Source organism: Chroicocephalus ridibundus, chromosome 2 (assembly GCF_963924245.1).
Source record: "Chroicocephalus ridibundus chromosome 2, bChrRid1.1, whole genome shotgun sequence".
Taxonomy (NCBI): domain Eukaryota; kingdom Metazoa; phylum Chordata; class Aves; order Charadriiformes; family Laridae; genus Chroicocephalus; species Chroicocephalus ridibundus.
The window spans coordinates 19,263,268-19,278,850 of NC_086285.1; the positions used below are offsets into that span (position 1 = coordinate 19,263,268).

At 41.7% G+C, this 15,583-nt stretch overlaps 1 protein-coding gene across 2 annotated transcripts in view; it reads right to left on the reverse strand.

The window, feature by feature from the left end:
- Positions 1-15,583, reverse strand: part of GPR158 (G protein-coupled receptor 158) — a 209,057-nt gene that overhangs the window by 41,072 nt on the left and 152,402 nt on the right. For both annotated transcript variants that reach the window (XM_063324628.1, XM_063324626.1), the window contains exon 6: positions 15,371-15,480. In XM_063324628.1, coding sequence (XP_063180698.1) covers positions 15,371-15,480 — 110 coding nt within the window. The remainder of the gene's footprint in view (positions 1-15,370; positions 15,481-15,583) is intronic.

Below are 15,583 nucleotides of genomic sequence, written 5' to 3' on the forward strand. Positions count from 1 at the left end.
CATGTGTAACAGCAGCAAAAAAAAAAAAACCCTAGGGAAAATGCAGGCCCACTGCTGAATGATGCAGGGACCTGGTGGCAAATGACACAGCAAGGACTGAAATTCTCCATGCCTTCTTCACCTCAGTCTTTACTAGTAGGACTTGCTTTCCTGAATCCCAGGTCCCCAAGACCAGCGGAAAAGTCTAGAGCAAGGAAGATTTAACCTTGGTGGAGAAGAATCAGTTTAGAGAACACTTAAGTGAACTGGATATACTGAAGTCCACGCATGGGAAGTGACAAGATGTGGCCAATGTCATTGCAAGGCCGCTCTCAATACTCTTAGAAAGGACTTGGTGATTGGGGAAGGTTCCTCTTGACTGGAAGAAAGCAAATGCCACTCCAACCTTCACAAAAGGCAAGAAGGACGATCTCAGGAATTACAAGCTGGTCAAACTCATCTCAATCCTTCAGAAGGTGATAGAAAGAAATCCTCCTGGAAACCTCTTCCAAACACTTTAAGGTCAAGGTGACTGGGAGTACTCAGCATGGATTTATGAAGACAAAATAATATCTGACTGACCTGACAGTCTTCTACAAGAACATGACTGGCTGGCTCAGAGAAGAGCAGTGGATGTTGTTTATCTTGTCCCAGGAAGACTTTTGACACCGTTTTTTAAAAAATCCTCACAGACGAGCTGATGAAATACGAGTGAAATAAATGGACAGTGGGCTGGACTGAAAACTGTCTGAACTGTCAGGCTCAAAGGGTTGTGGATTAGCAGTAAGAAGTCTGGTTGGAGGCCAGTCACTAATTGTGTACCCCAGGGGTTGATACTGGGATCAATACTGTTTAACCTCTTCATTAACAACCTAGACAATGGAGCTCAGTGCATCCTCAAGAAGTTTGCAGATGATACAAAACTGGGAGGAGTGTCTGAGAGGCCAGATAGTTCTGCTGACGTTCAGGGGGACGGAAACACATTAGAGAAATGAGCAAACAGCAATCTCAAAGTTCAACGAAGGGAAGCGCTGAGTCCTGCAGCTGGGCAAGAATAACCCCATGCACCAGTACATGCTGGGGGCCAACTGTCTGGAAAACAGCTTTGCAGAAGACAACTTGGGGATACCGGTGGGCACTAAATTGACCATGAGCCAGCAATGTACCCTTGTGGCAAAGAAGACCAGTAGCCTCCTGGACTATATGAGGAAGAGTATGTCCAGCAAGGTGAAGAAGGGGGTCCAATCCCTCTACTCAGCATTGTTGAGGCCACACCTGGAGTTCTGTGTCCAGTTCTGGGCTCCCCAGTACAAGAGAGGCATGGACATACTGGAGCTAAGCCCAGTGAAGGGCCACAAAGATGATTAAAGTACTCGAGCATCTCTCATAATGGGAGAGGCTGAGAGGGCTGGGACTGTTCAGCTTGGAGAAGAGAAGGCTCAGGGGGAATCTTATCAATGTATATAAATATATGATGGGAGAGAGTAAAGAAGATGGAGCCAGACCCTTCTCAGTGGTGCCCTGTGACAAGATGAGAGACAAGGGGTACCAATTGAAATCCAGGAAATTACATTTAAACACAAGGAAAAGCTTTTTTTGTGAATGTGGTCAGACGCTAGAACAGGTTGCCAGGAGAGGTTGTGGATCTCTGTCCTTGGAGAAATTCAGAACCTGACTGTACACGGCTCTGTGCATCCTGCTCTGGCTCAGCCCGCTCTGAGCAGGTGGGTTGGACTACATGATCTCCTGAGGTCCTTGCCAACCTCAACTCTTCTGTGATTCTGTATCTTTGTACAGTCATCACTATACATTTGTATAAATAGATGGAAGAAACTCAGAAGTCATTAATATTTTCTTAGTGTGCTTTCTGCAACAAGCTTTTTATTCAGACCTTAAATCTTAAGATGTAATATGCTTTAGGAGTGTATTAACATTAGAAGCATAGTTAGCATTACAAGCTCTTTTGTATAACTGTTCTACAAACTTCTTCAGAGCTTTGACTGAATATTCCACAAAGCATCACAAATTCTGCTGTCAGGGGCCCACTAAAGTACACCTTTTCACTTTTATTTTCCAAATTTATTACTAGATGACACTGTCATACATTCTAATGAAGAAGGTAATGCAATACTTGCACTTCCCTGCAAGGCTATATATATCAATGCAACATAAAACTTCCATAAATAAATGAAACATTCTGTTCATTTGTCATTCTGCAATAAAATATTCAAGTTAAAAAAGTCAACTGCAAGAAACACTAACTCATCTTCTATGTTTCCTCTCAGATGCACAGGAAGAAACAGCATCATCTGACAAGCTGAATTCTGAAAAGTGTTGCTTTGGGCGTTCACCATAAAATAATGAAAAAAATGACAATTTAAATTATGGTCAAAGGTTTAGTTGTCAAGGGGTCTAAGCCAATCAAGAAAAGCAAGAATATGTTTAAAGATAAAACTATTCTGAATGTTCTGAAAGAGCATTAAGCAAGCACATAGGAAAGCTAATCTAAATGCCAAAATTTTCAAGAAGAAAAAGTTTATTGCTATGAGATAGATGAAACACTCAGAGAATCTCACCTGAAATCAAATGTATAAGATGTAAAAGACGCAGACCCAGGCAATCTGTCCGAATACAGCAATGAGACCCTACTGACAACAAAATGGACTGAACAGAATGAGACAAAAACACAATAAGCTCGAAGCTCCATAAAAACTGCAAAGATGAAGTAAGGAAGAAGAGTCCCAGCTCCACTCTGAGGTCACATACACATTAGAAAAATGTTGATAGATATGAATTTTTTTTAAAAGATTAGTTGTTTAAACAGGAATATTCCAATCAAAGAGACGTTAAGTAGTAGTAAGAAATGCAGTGGCAATGACCTTGCTTCACAACCAAATAACACCAATGAACAAACAGGGGAAAAGGGGGGAATTAATGACTCCTTTCTTATTAACAGTCAGACATTGACCCAAACTCAGACTTGGTGACATCCCGGAGCAAGAGCTAATCACACAAGAAACAGATTTGGACTCCTGAATACAGCAGGCAGCTTAAATGTGGTGTTTCATACAGCATGAGGACAATAATAAAACAAATCATCATAGTCTAACTGAACATGGAGACAAAAGGGAACAGAAAACATGGTTTGTTTTTACTGAAAATAGTCTTGAGAGACATCATTTGCTTTCTGTATTCCATCTGACAAGTCTTGCAAACGACATTGATGACTCTGGCTTTGCGTGCTGATGCAGCTGCCTGATGATGGACCTGAGGCTTTCCAGGGCAGGGCGTGCTGCCAGTCCTTCCTACATCCCAGCCCACCAGGGCTGCATCCGGGCTGCAACAAGCTAGGAAACAGCTACGCTTAAACGCTCATTGCCTTCTGAGAGCCCACCCAGCAAAACATTTTTGCGATTTGGGATAAAAAGTAATGTTTGGGTTTGCAGGACAATCTCTGTCAGTGGCTCTAATACGGTCACTACGCTTCCAGTGCAAAAACAACTACAAAGTTCACTGACTTGATTTACAAATTCTACCTTTTTTCTTACAAAAACACTCGCAGCTGAAGTCCAGATGGCTTTGGGTTGGGTTTTTTGTTTGTTTCTTTGTTTTTTCCAGAAAGCCCGCGCACTGTGCCTGGGCTGCAGGTTTAACCGATGTATCACATTCTGGCTGCTCTGCGACTCCGTACAAGAAGGTGTTTGCCAGCTGTGGGGAACTGTGCTTTTAGGAAGATCTGGCAGAAAGCGACTGCAGCTGGTGGCTGTGCCCCATCCTGTTGCGCAACGCTGCCTGGACTGTGCCCACTGCATAAAGCAGACTCTGGCTCTGCGTGATTTCTGAACACCACAGAAGGAAAATAAAGGAAATACAGACAACTCTTAGCTCTCGATGGTCAGCCTATCTTTCTCAGCTCAGGAGAGCTCATGGTGCTTGTAGTTCTGTGCCTGGTGTTTGAAGAAAGGCTCAGGAAGGGCACAAGTCTGCCAGCTCCAGCCGAGCACTCGCATTCCGCACAGAACTAAAGCAGTGACGCTGCTGGCTCTGCAGCAGCCATGAAGGAACCAAGGAAGTATCGTACCACTAACCTTAAGGCAGTCCAAGGCAGGCAAGCCAAAACGGCACCTCCACCAACGTCCAGCGCTCAAAGTAAAGGCACGGCTAATGAAACATAAGTGTAGTTTGGGAGTTAAGTGGCAAGCAAATACCCTGAAAGCTGGTGAGTTAAATATATGCATGGATAAATAGATAATTGGAAAAGACTCAGTTTATAGCTTTTACCAACAAAAACGCATATGAATTCAGCGTGCCTCGCTCTCGGTCTCACTCAGCCATACCTTTCTGTGGCGAGACAAGGGACAGGCAACTGAGGAACATCCTGGCAGAACACAGCAGCATCAGAAGAGTCCAAATGACCTACAGTTTTACGACTTCAGCGATTTATGCTGCTTACCACATGGTGACAGTGTAAGTGGAGCAAGAGTCAATTTCCTCTCTGACGAACACGCAAGGGAGGAGGTAGTTCTGGTTCTTCAGAAGGGAAATGAAGACTAGCAAAAGGTGCAAACCTGCCCCTGTAAGGCTACAATATAAGTAACAATGTGAAAGAAACATTTGGATACCCTAACCAGGGAAATCCTGGAGGACACGGACTAGGCAAAATGCTGAGGCAAGTGTGCAGTACTCTTGTCTTCAGGAGACATGGCACAGAGATGCCGTATCAGTACAAAGTAAACCGGTATTGGGACTGGAAGCCGCCAGACAGTGACAGTGAGGTGCACGCCTCAGCTATTTGTTGAGAGTTAGTTTCTTTGCTTGTGTTTGGCACTGTTGCTACTGCTTTCAGGTATCTGCGTGATATTCTACCTTGTGGGAGAAAATCAAGCGTCAGCACTTGTTTGGTACACCTGCACCACGTCTCAATGCGTGGCACGTGCCCACTGTCTCCTCTGGGTGAGATATAGGTTGTCTTGGGCATGCCTAAATTTTCAGTGAAAACCACAAAAGTGGTTTGTTAGCACAAAACCCATTAATCTATTTAAGTGGCAGTTCGGTACAGGAAGGACGGTAGAACAGTTGTCCAAGGCTCTACGTATCTTTGACTAGAACTAGAGGTTCTGGGCAAAGATAAATGAATACCAGAATGCCATGTGAGAGAAAGAGCAAGCACAGGAACAAAGTTCAAAGAGGAGTATAAATAGACAGTGGCCATCATCACCATGTTTCCCCCCCAAAATGAGAAAAAGATATGAAAATACATAGAGTGGTCAACAAGGATTTTGTGTATAACCTCTTACCTGTATCAGTGATCCTAATGGTGCAGCTGCACAGCAGACGTGAGTACAAATCCCAATAAAGAATGTGAAAAACCTGTACGAGTTTGTTCGTGGGGCTTCCAGTCCAGAGGGATCATTGTAGGAAGCAAAGAAATTGAACTGAGTGCCAGCCAATATTTCGAGGCAGGACACTCACAAAGTTTCCTTATGAGAGACTGAGCCACAGACAAAACTGAACATTGCGTAACATATGCCCTTGCAAAACCCTACATTTTAATTCATTCCGATGGTAAAACGGTCAATGTCTCTTCTTCACCGGTGTAATAGGTTTTTATTCATCAGAGGCCAATGTTAGCTGATACTCACCAGAAGCCATCAATTGGTACTTCTAAAAAGAGTTTGACGGTCACCACCTACAAGGTTCCCAGAGCAATATATAGGCTATTTTCTCAACTAGCAAAGTATGATTTGTAAATTGAATAAAAACTTGGAAGTGATTTGGTCATTGCAGCCACATTCTCCAAAGCATTTGAAAAAGTGCAGAGAAGCAAAGTCCAGAGCTGGATTATGTTAATCCGATTTAAAAGAAAAAAAAAAAAAAGCCTGTCCAGTCTAAGATAGAAGGCAGACTTAACGGCTGAGGAAAGATCCTGCATAAAGTAATTAAGGCTGTTACTAAGGGATGGCTGGGACAGTGTAATTCCAGCCCTTTTATCAGTTTCAAGACTCTCAGCACTATATGGAGTTTTGTGCGAAGCCAACAAGAGAGTGATTTCTGAGGTGCTCGAGAAATATGTCAGAAGGAATACATGATGGTCATTTAGGGACAGAAGGAAACCATAGGAGACCTAGAAAATACACGGTGTCATAAAAAGTAGTATCAAATATAAAGTTCAATACAGAACTTTGTAAAAAAATACAAACAGCAGCATGAAAAAGGTTCTAAATGCTTGTCACGTATGCCAAAACTAGAAAGACGAGTCAAGCAGAAGAACAGATCTCCTGAAAAAATGTGGGCACGCATTTGTATGCAGCATCTGGAAAAAACAGTTCATAGATATTTCACCGTATTTCAGTGAGGGAATGGTACCAAACAATTCCACGCTTACACATACCAACTTTATTTTTACTAGCTTTGGTGAAACTGCCATGGTGCCTTCTGACATCAGCTCTTGACTGGAGGCTGTGAATTCACGTAGTTTGAACTGAAGTATGATTCCAGACAGGTAATGCCAATTTGCATTATCCACAACTGAACAGTAGAAAATTATGCCACAGTTATGCTGAAAAACATCAGAGGAAGACTTCGGTCCACACACAGCAACAAGGCAGCACCAATGAATCCCTGATTGATTATTTTGTAGAACCGAAAGCTGGAAACAAGAACACCTGCACTGGAGAACACTGATGCCAGAGTCAGAGGGGCCTAATGGGTATAGGAAAAAATAGGCAAGGAAAACCAAAAAGCTTAGGAAGGTTTGTGGTCACGGGAGCGTCTGCCGCTTCCCAACAACTCTGTGCAAGCCAATGCTTGAGGCAGAGGCTGCACTCACACGAAGTGGTAACCTCCACTCCACACACCCGGGGGAACGGGTGGCATCTCCCTGAAATCCCAGCAAGGGGGAGAGAGATTCTTTTGCTCAAAAAGATCTCGGAAAAAATAGCTGATGCTGTTGCAGAGGCCAAGCGCAGAGCGTGGCTTCACCAGAACAACTGCGCTGCTATTCACTGCCAGAGCACAACGGCGGTGATGGCTGGGAAGAGACCCAGAGGCCCTTGAGTAACTCAGTGCTGCAAGCTAACTTAATTCACACATTAGAAATAGGCACTCAAAATTTTACGCTGATTATTAACTGCTAGTATTTTTAGATTTGCCCAGAAATAGAGGCTCCAGCTTGAATTGTATACAACTAACTGCAATTATGTACAGAGGCTCACGTTGTGCACATGAAAGAGGTAGGACTCAAGTCAAGAAAATCCAAAACTCAGCTGCATGTAAAACCTGCCAGTGCCCTGTACTGTAATACTCCACAATAGCAAAAGAGTTTTAATTTTTAATACAATTTTTTGTGGTAATTTTTAATTGAAAATATTACAGATTGGGCCTAAAAGGAATAGCTTGATACTTGCAACTGAATTAAATACTTAAGCTTTCTTCAGGACCTACTGTCTGTGTATTCCTGAACTTCAAGGAGCTGAGGCAGCATTGTCTTGGCCTTTCCAGTTCAGGTCATGGATCTAATACATTGCATCTAAAATTCTTAGAACACCTTGGACATCTTTCAGAAAAGCATATACAAGGATAACTCACCGATGCGCAGGCTGGTACAACGCTGACAAGCTTTACCCCTCTCTACGTCACAGCGTGGCAACGTAGCATTTTATGTCACCAGTGGTTGGTTACCACTGGTCAGATAAAGACTCAATTTTTCAAGGACATAATGGCAATATTGTGAAGATATTGTGAAGACAATAATCCAGAAGAGAACAACTAATATCTGCTAATATTTGGTCCAGGCACCAGTTTTCCCAGTACTACAGATCTGCATTAGGGTAAGTGATCAGGACTAATTTCAAAGCAGCTGGTGTGTGCCATTAAACAGCACAACTATAAATATATCATTTCAGTTTATAAATATGCTTAATTTCTCAATAGACCCATACTAACATGAATGCTACCATCTCTATTGCATGTTCGTAAAATAAAGGTCAAATATAGGACTAACGACTAAATTACAGAGCTTGATCAGCTGTATGACACAGACTATTACATTTTTCTATAGAAACTCCTACAATTTGGAGTAGTATGTAACTACAGAATAGCTTCCAAGAAGGGATTCAGTCTTGATCTGAAAGCAGCACAAAAAAATTCCTCATTTCTCGTTAGGTTTTTCTATAGCTAAGCACCCTTCTGAGAAGAATTTGTGCCAGATTGCTCATTTGAATTTCTCTGACTTTGGCTTCCAGCTACCAAATCTTATTAAACCTCAGTCCAAGAGATTAAAGAGTCTTTTGTGACTACTTTTTCTGTCCCTGATTGTTTATACACCACACAAGAAGTCATCTCTCAGCCTTTCTTGCTGATCTAAAAAACAGATTAGGTTTCACAGCATCAAGCACTTTTCCCAGCCCTCAAATACTTTCTGAACCACATCCATCTATTGCACACCTCCTTTAAAAATGCATCTCAGGAACGGGACATAATGCATTTGTATTAGTTTCAAAGACGTCACCTCCTGTTGCAAAATCAATTCTCTACTGATAACCTTTAAAATTCCTATTCTCCTCAACTTTTGTCTTTAACTAGTCCCTAACTATACTTTGCCTTTTGGCTGTATTCAAGTGTATCTTTTTGACTAAGCCCAAGTTACCAAGCAGTAAAAATTACTTCTCATTACTATCCTTTCTGAAACAAAATTTATCGTTTCACCAGGCTTTGTGTTATCCACAAATTTTATGGGTAATCATTTTGTGCTTGGTTCTTCACTGCAAGCACAAGCAACGAAGAAAATGATGAACAGTATCAGGCTTACTCCTGATCCTTCACAGTAGCCCACCAGAAGCCTCCCGTCCAGTCATGATTCTTCAGTGACAATCAGCGTATGGGATCTGGAAATCTCTGCTTCCACTTAACTGTGATCAGCCCCTGCGTGTGGAGCGTGAGTCACACGCTTCACTCCCTCTTCACACTCCTCCACGAATAGCCTACAGCTCACGTATTGCAGTGCAAGGCCTGGTTTCTCTTTCATGCCATAATCCCACCCAGCAGACAGGTGGGCAGCAGATACCTTGTTCCACCGACCAGTTCCCATGGAATGAGAAAAAAACCAGTCTGTAGAGCCACATTACTTGTATTGCAAATGCACATACAAATGCATGTCTGCCTGGAAGGAAGATGCTGCTGTACTGCACCACAGCACAAAGTTTTGCCAGCTGATGGGGTCCTGGACTCGGTAAGGTCTCTGAGAGGAAGTCTTCCAGCTCCGGTTCTGAAGCCCTTCTGCTATCACGTAACCTGATGTGCAAAACCAGTCCTTTCTCCCATTATTTGCCATGGTGCTCCTGCATGCCATCAACACCAAAGAGACCTGAAATGTCTTGTAATACCTGTGGGTCATTGTAGAGAGCCTTCCAACCCACTTTTTTTTTTTTTCCTAATCATGACAGGAATATAATTTAATATTAAAACACCAGGTACTTTCTTTATCTTCTCTTTGAACTTTCCTAGCCAAACTACTATGATAAAGCAGAATGCATGTTATATTAAGGTGGTTAAAAAATAAGCACCCCATGGAACTGTACAGCTGTATCTACAATATTTTAATATAAATTAAATATTAATAGGAATACGGATGAGAATATTTTCAGGACCACAGTGCTCCAGTAATCTTACATACTTTATATGCTGCTGATTTTTTTCCTTAAAGATAATGTTTATTAGTCCCACTTCTACACTGTGCTCCATCAAGATTAATTCTACACTGAGTGTCTTTGTAACAGTTGTGCTACATTTTATTAGCTTATACATATGAAAGTAGATATTTTATTCAGAAATATGAAACAGAACCATTATGCTGTCTAGTTAAGGCTAGTTATTGTTTAAGAATGGCAGGGATACAAAAGAGCTAAATAGTATTTTAATAATGCAGATTTTATTGGGAAAAAAGCCACAATAAAACAGAACGTGACTCTGTTATTTAATCTAGAAGAACTACCAACACGAGAATTAAATCTTGAAAGTGCATCATGCAGGAATGCTATGTGGAATTTACTAAACTCTCTAAGTTGTCTAAGGAGCATAAAAATAAATAAACAAACTAGGAAAGGTTTGAGAAATTAATTATACTCAGGAAATGAATTTATTAGGTTAAGACATGCTAACAAGAAAACAGATTTTTCCATGACGAGCCTAATTAGTGAAACTTAATTCCTTATGAACTCCTACTGTATGCACATACATTTTTGCATAAGTCCAACTCCCTTCCTCCCTAAACTGCATCTCGCCGCCTTTCACTCCCCCCCAGCCCTTAAGCCCCCGTTTCCCTGCCGTTTCCTCCAGCGGCCAGGCAGGAGACCTGGCGTGGGAGCAGCCAGCAGCCGGTGCCCACTGACCGCCCGGGGCACATCGGGCACAGAGGGACCTGCTCACGCTGCGGGTTTCAGCCTTCGCACTGCGGGAACATTTATGAGGTTTGTTTTCCACCCAACACCGTTCTTCACAAAGCTTTGTAAGACTTTGTGCGTAGAACCTCTTATCACTGCTATCTTTGAACTCTCTTTTCATAAAAAAGAAACATCAGTGATGTGAGCTTCAAATAACGCAAATGACATAAGAATCCACGTACATTTTACATGTACTGCTTCCCTTGTTTAAACAAAGATGGGTAAATGTGTATGGCCATGAACTGCTCCATGCGAGGAAAGTAGTGTAAAAGAACAGAGATGTCCTGCTTTCACAGAAGATTTACTTTTCCCTAATTTAATTAATTTCATAATTAGTGCAAAAGGTACCTGATGCCTCTCCTTTTTCTCCACGTCTCTCTTTTAGCTGAAACTAGGTACCTCCCTCTCATCTGAGTCATCACTAAAGAAAATAAAGCTAATAGTGAGGTGACAGGCTCTTTTTTAATCCTTACAGTTCCTACATCGCTGCTTGCTCTGATATTCAAAGCAGCATCACTGACCTCTAGATTGAGCACAAAGAGACGAGGCAGAACAGGGAGCTGTGGCTGCAAGAGCATTAGAGCGGTGTGAGCTCCAGCTGCCCACAGCAAAACGTTCATGGCTGTGAGCCCTTCTCTGCCAAGCACCAGCAAATTTTGGAAGCTTCTTGAGTTCATTTTCCATGTAGAATAGAAACTGGCAGTACAAAATAAGTATCTTCTCAGTGTAGGATGTTTATTTTCAAAAGTCCAGCTGCCCTTCTTCCCAAAGCTGGAACAGTAACAAGCAGTGCTCAGGAGCTCTGTTCAGCCAAGGCTTCAGACCGCGTGTCTCTCCCCTCTCCAGAAAAAACGTCTTCATGTCTTCATCTCCCTCTCTCCAGAAAACTGCACAAGACTTGTGTGGCAGATGCAGCACTTACTGCATTTCTGCAGGAACAACAGATCACAGCTTCAAGTTTGACCACATACCCCTTCCCTTTTCCTGCTTAAGACAATGCAGCCAGAGACCAGGCAAACTGCACATCGAACCTCCTGCATGAGGTTGCACGGAAGATTCAGAAATGTGGTGTCACTGAGCTTTGTTTGCATTATTAGGAATTAAAGTTAATAGGGAAACTTAAGATTATACCATTGTTACGTAACTGCACAATTTACACGAGTTTTTATCTGTTTTATCTGTTAATTCAAACCCAATTCCTACAAAAAGCCATCTCACCCAAGAGAGGGGTACTTTAAAGTTCATGAGTCTTGGGGGCAAATCTAACCCAAGTTGTAGCCTGCTCACCTTCAGGAGGAGGAGAGGGGAAATCACTCATGTAGACAGTTCCACTGCTTGCTCCAGATGGCAAGGCACTGCAATGTAACCTTAGCACGGTATTTAAATGAAGTGCAGAATTGCCTCGTGGGGGTGACATCTTCTTGTCCTCCCACTAACACGCCCATCCCACCATCACTACTTCCATAAAAGCCATTGTATGTCATTGTTTTCTTTTCCACACCTGGAACATTACGTTCTCCATACCTTCTCATTCTCCTCACTTCCCCGCTTTCCTCTTTTTCTCTTGGTAACATAAGAAATGGAGACTCTCACAAACTAGAGACACCGCTCCTGGGTTTTATTCTCCTAAAATGTCTGTATGCTATCCTATATGTATACACACACACACGCACACGTCTGTATGTATATACCTATAGCTTTCTTGCATTCTTATGCTTTAATTAAGAATTAATCCTGACAAGAAGACGGTAGAAGTTCACAAAATACTAAAAATGAGATACTCTGCTCGTAAAATACAGGGCTTGGAAAGGGACACAGTATTCAGCCACAGAAATATAATGAAAAAATGCAACATCAGCATCTCTTTTAAACTCAAAAGCTTAACTTCGAAACATTATTATTTCTTGAGAGAATTAATTTGAAGAATTCATTGTTGAGGAAAGTACTGAGTTTTATGTTCATGGCTCTACAGTTAGAGTTCTTAAATTAAGCTCATTTCCTTACCCCCATCCTTCCACCCCCATAAACATCAGCTCATTATTTTTAAAAATGCACAATGAATATGAAAGGCAATTTAAGATGAGGCACTGTAGAAATTGACTGTGACGGGTGTTCAAAGAATGAATCAGCACGACTTCCCTTTTCTTTTACTCTTTCCTAAGCATCTGCTTTTGGCTACTTTTCTGATTTCTCCTTGATGCTTAATCCTAACGAAACCTCAAAGAGCTCCTCGGGAAGTGGGAAGCCACAAAGAAAACAAGTGTTTCCAGTGCCTCCTACCTGGCTTTGGATAACCTTCATGCACCAGCGCTACTCAAAGCACCTCATTTGTTGAGAAATACAGCTTTACACTTTCTGGTTATCATTAGTAGCTGCTTTTACACAATATTGGTTTTCCCATTAAACTTAGAAAAATCTCAAATTCCCTGCTAGCAATCAGTTCTTCCCCCAGGCAAAACACAGGCTACCTGCAGGAGGGAACCAGTGCTTGTCGCGAGCACTTGGGGTGCCTGCAGTAAGCCATGCTTCAACTTCTCCAACCCTTTAATGACCGTGGATTAAATTACATTAAATTTCTACCAAATTTCTATTAGCATCATATTATTCTTAATTAGCATAACTGTTGCAAATGTATATAATAAAACGTATACCTAACTTGACTCGTCTTTTGCAAGGCACACTCCCTGACTGAAATATTCAGTACTAAAAAAAGACCACAATATCACGAATGTAGGAAATGAGTGGTCAGGAAACTTGGGTGGAAAACAAAGACAGATTCCTAGAGATAGTAATTCCAGATGAATATATGAAATAGGGTGGGGTTTTTTCTCTTCATACTTCACACAGAAATATAGAATTATTCAGGTTGGAATTACCTCAGAAGGCCATCCACTGCTCAAAGCAGGCTTAACACTGAATCCAGACCAGCTTGCTCAGGACTTTATCCAGTTGATCTTGAAAACCTTTGAGTATGGAAATTCACAACCTCATAGGCAACCAGGTCCACTGCTTAATTACCCTGATAGTGAAAATGTTTTCCTTGTGTAACATTGACCCTGATGCCAATTTATGTTGTATAAAGTTGAAATCTCCCATTTCAATTTGTCATTGTCTTTTATTCTCCCAGTATACATAGCTGTAAAGAGCATGTCTCCATCTTCTCAGTAACCTCCTTGTAGGTGTTGGACAGCTTCTGTTAGGTCCCTCCAATGCCATCTCTTATCCAGGCTGAACAAGCCCATTTCCTCAACTTCTCCTTGCAGGGCAAGCGCTCCAAGTCCTGACCATCCTGATGGCCTTTTGCTGAACTCACTCAAGTTCACTGATGTCTTGGGAGAGTCCAAAACTGGACGCAGCATTGCAGATATGGTCTAAGGTGTGCCAAGTAAAGGAGAATAATCACTTCCCTCAATCTTCTGGTTGATACAGTCCCGTCTGCTGCTAGCCTTCATTGTTTTGTGCTGATCAAGGGTGAGGATGTAGTTCATTCTTGGTTTCTTATCCAATCTTTGTCCTGTTCGCTGACCCTGTCAGCACAGGTGCCAAGCAACACCAAACAGCTGAATAAGCAAAGCAGAAGCACAAGATTTTCTGCCCAATTTTGCAGCCTGTCCTCACTTCATATAAATGGAAGATCAACTGCCCTGTCAGGATATTGCTTCCTCACATCATGTAAAATCATATAAACAACCTGTTAGGGTAGCAGAACTGCAATGACAATGTGAGTCTTACATAGTTGTAGGCTGTTTCTCTGTATATCTGAGCTACAGGTAACAAACCATCCAAGCAAAGTCACCAGTTCTGTTATATCTTTTCTATAGTGCTCTAGTCGATATTCTTTTTGCATCACAAATTGTTCATCCTAGAAAATACCATGAGGATGTGGGATTTTCTGGACGAATTTCAATGCACAGATGTGGCCAGACACAGCATTATACAGTCAAGAGTTTACCAGCCAAAGCGTACACTTGTAACCAGGGACACAAATAAAAGGGAGCTGCAAGAAGAGGCCCTATTTCAATGGGAAAGCAGGGTTTTCCACCTAAAACGTGACAAGCCAATAACGCAACATGAAACACAAGATATTCTCAGTCCTCATTCAGTTTACGAGCATAATATCAAACCTCCTGTATCTAACATGCCAACACACTAATGAAACTAAGATGAAAAGATAAGCAAGCCTACTTCATCCAAGACGTCCAAGTACCAAATACACATAACTGCATTATCTCTTTTCTTCAATAAGAATACTTACAGAATGTATCAGTAATTTTTTTCACTAAAGTTTAAAGAGGAAAAAGCATTAGGATTTTATCCAGTATACCCAGAAAAGGCTTCAATTCTTTAGCGGACCGTAGGAGTGGGATTTGAAGTTGGGTCTTTGAATCTTAATCTCTGAATTGCACGTGAATGCACTGCCAACCCCGTGGAACCCAGAATTTCCCACGCATTTTTGCTGGCAGGCACTGACGCTTGTGAGTGTGTAGCCTGTCTGCTGTGATCGCCTGAAGAAAGCAGCCCTTGACTTATGAGCCATAAGAAAACACAGGAAGTATATACGCCATAGCGTATTGTTCTACCCACCATCACTGCATCGAAGCATCTCGCTATGAGCACTTTGCAGGGAAACTTTTGAACACTTCTGAACAGTCTACAAACACTTCTGTATTTTCCTATATTGAAGGGAAATACATTCACCTTCTGTGAAAAGGAGTTCTTGCACAATTTTACAGCTGATGTATATGTTTTTAATCAAATCCTGTCTGCATTCGTAGTTCTTTACTGGGATTAGCAGCATATAATTTGAACAGGAATAGTGAGGAGAAATACACAGTGTTTCAAAAGTCAGAAACGGCGCTTGTTTATGATAATATTTGCAGCTCTTCCATCTAACTACTCACACAGATTGCACATACTCCCACAGAGATGGAAATTAATAATATGTGAAATACCTGTGCAGCTTGAGCGTCACAGTTCCATAAACAGTAGCAAAGCCCAGAAGACGAACCCATCTTAGGAGAACACAGCGAAATACACTTGGCTCAAAATACAAAATGACAACCTATAGAACAGAAAGATAGAGAGAGCTTCAGTACGGCTTTAATGCGAAAGTATTTCTTCATTCAAATGCAGAATAGTTGCAAAACAGGACAGCAGACATATTT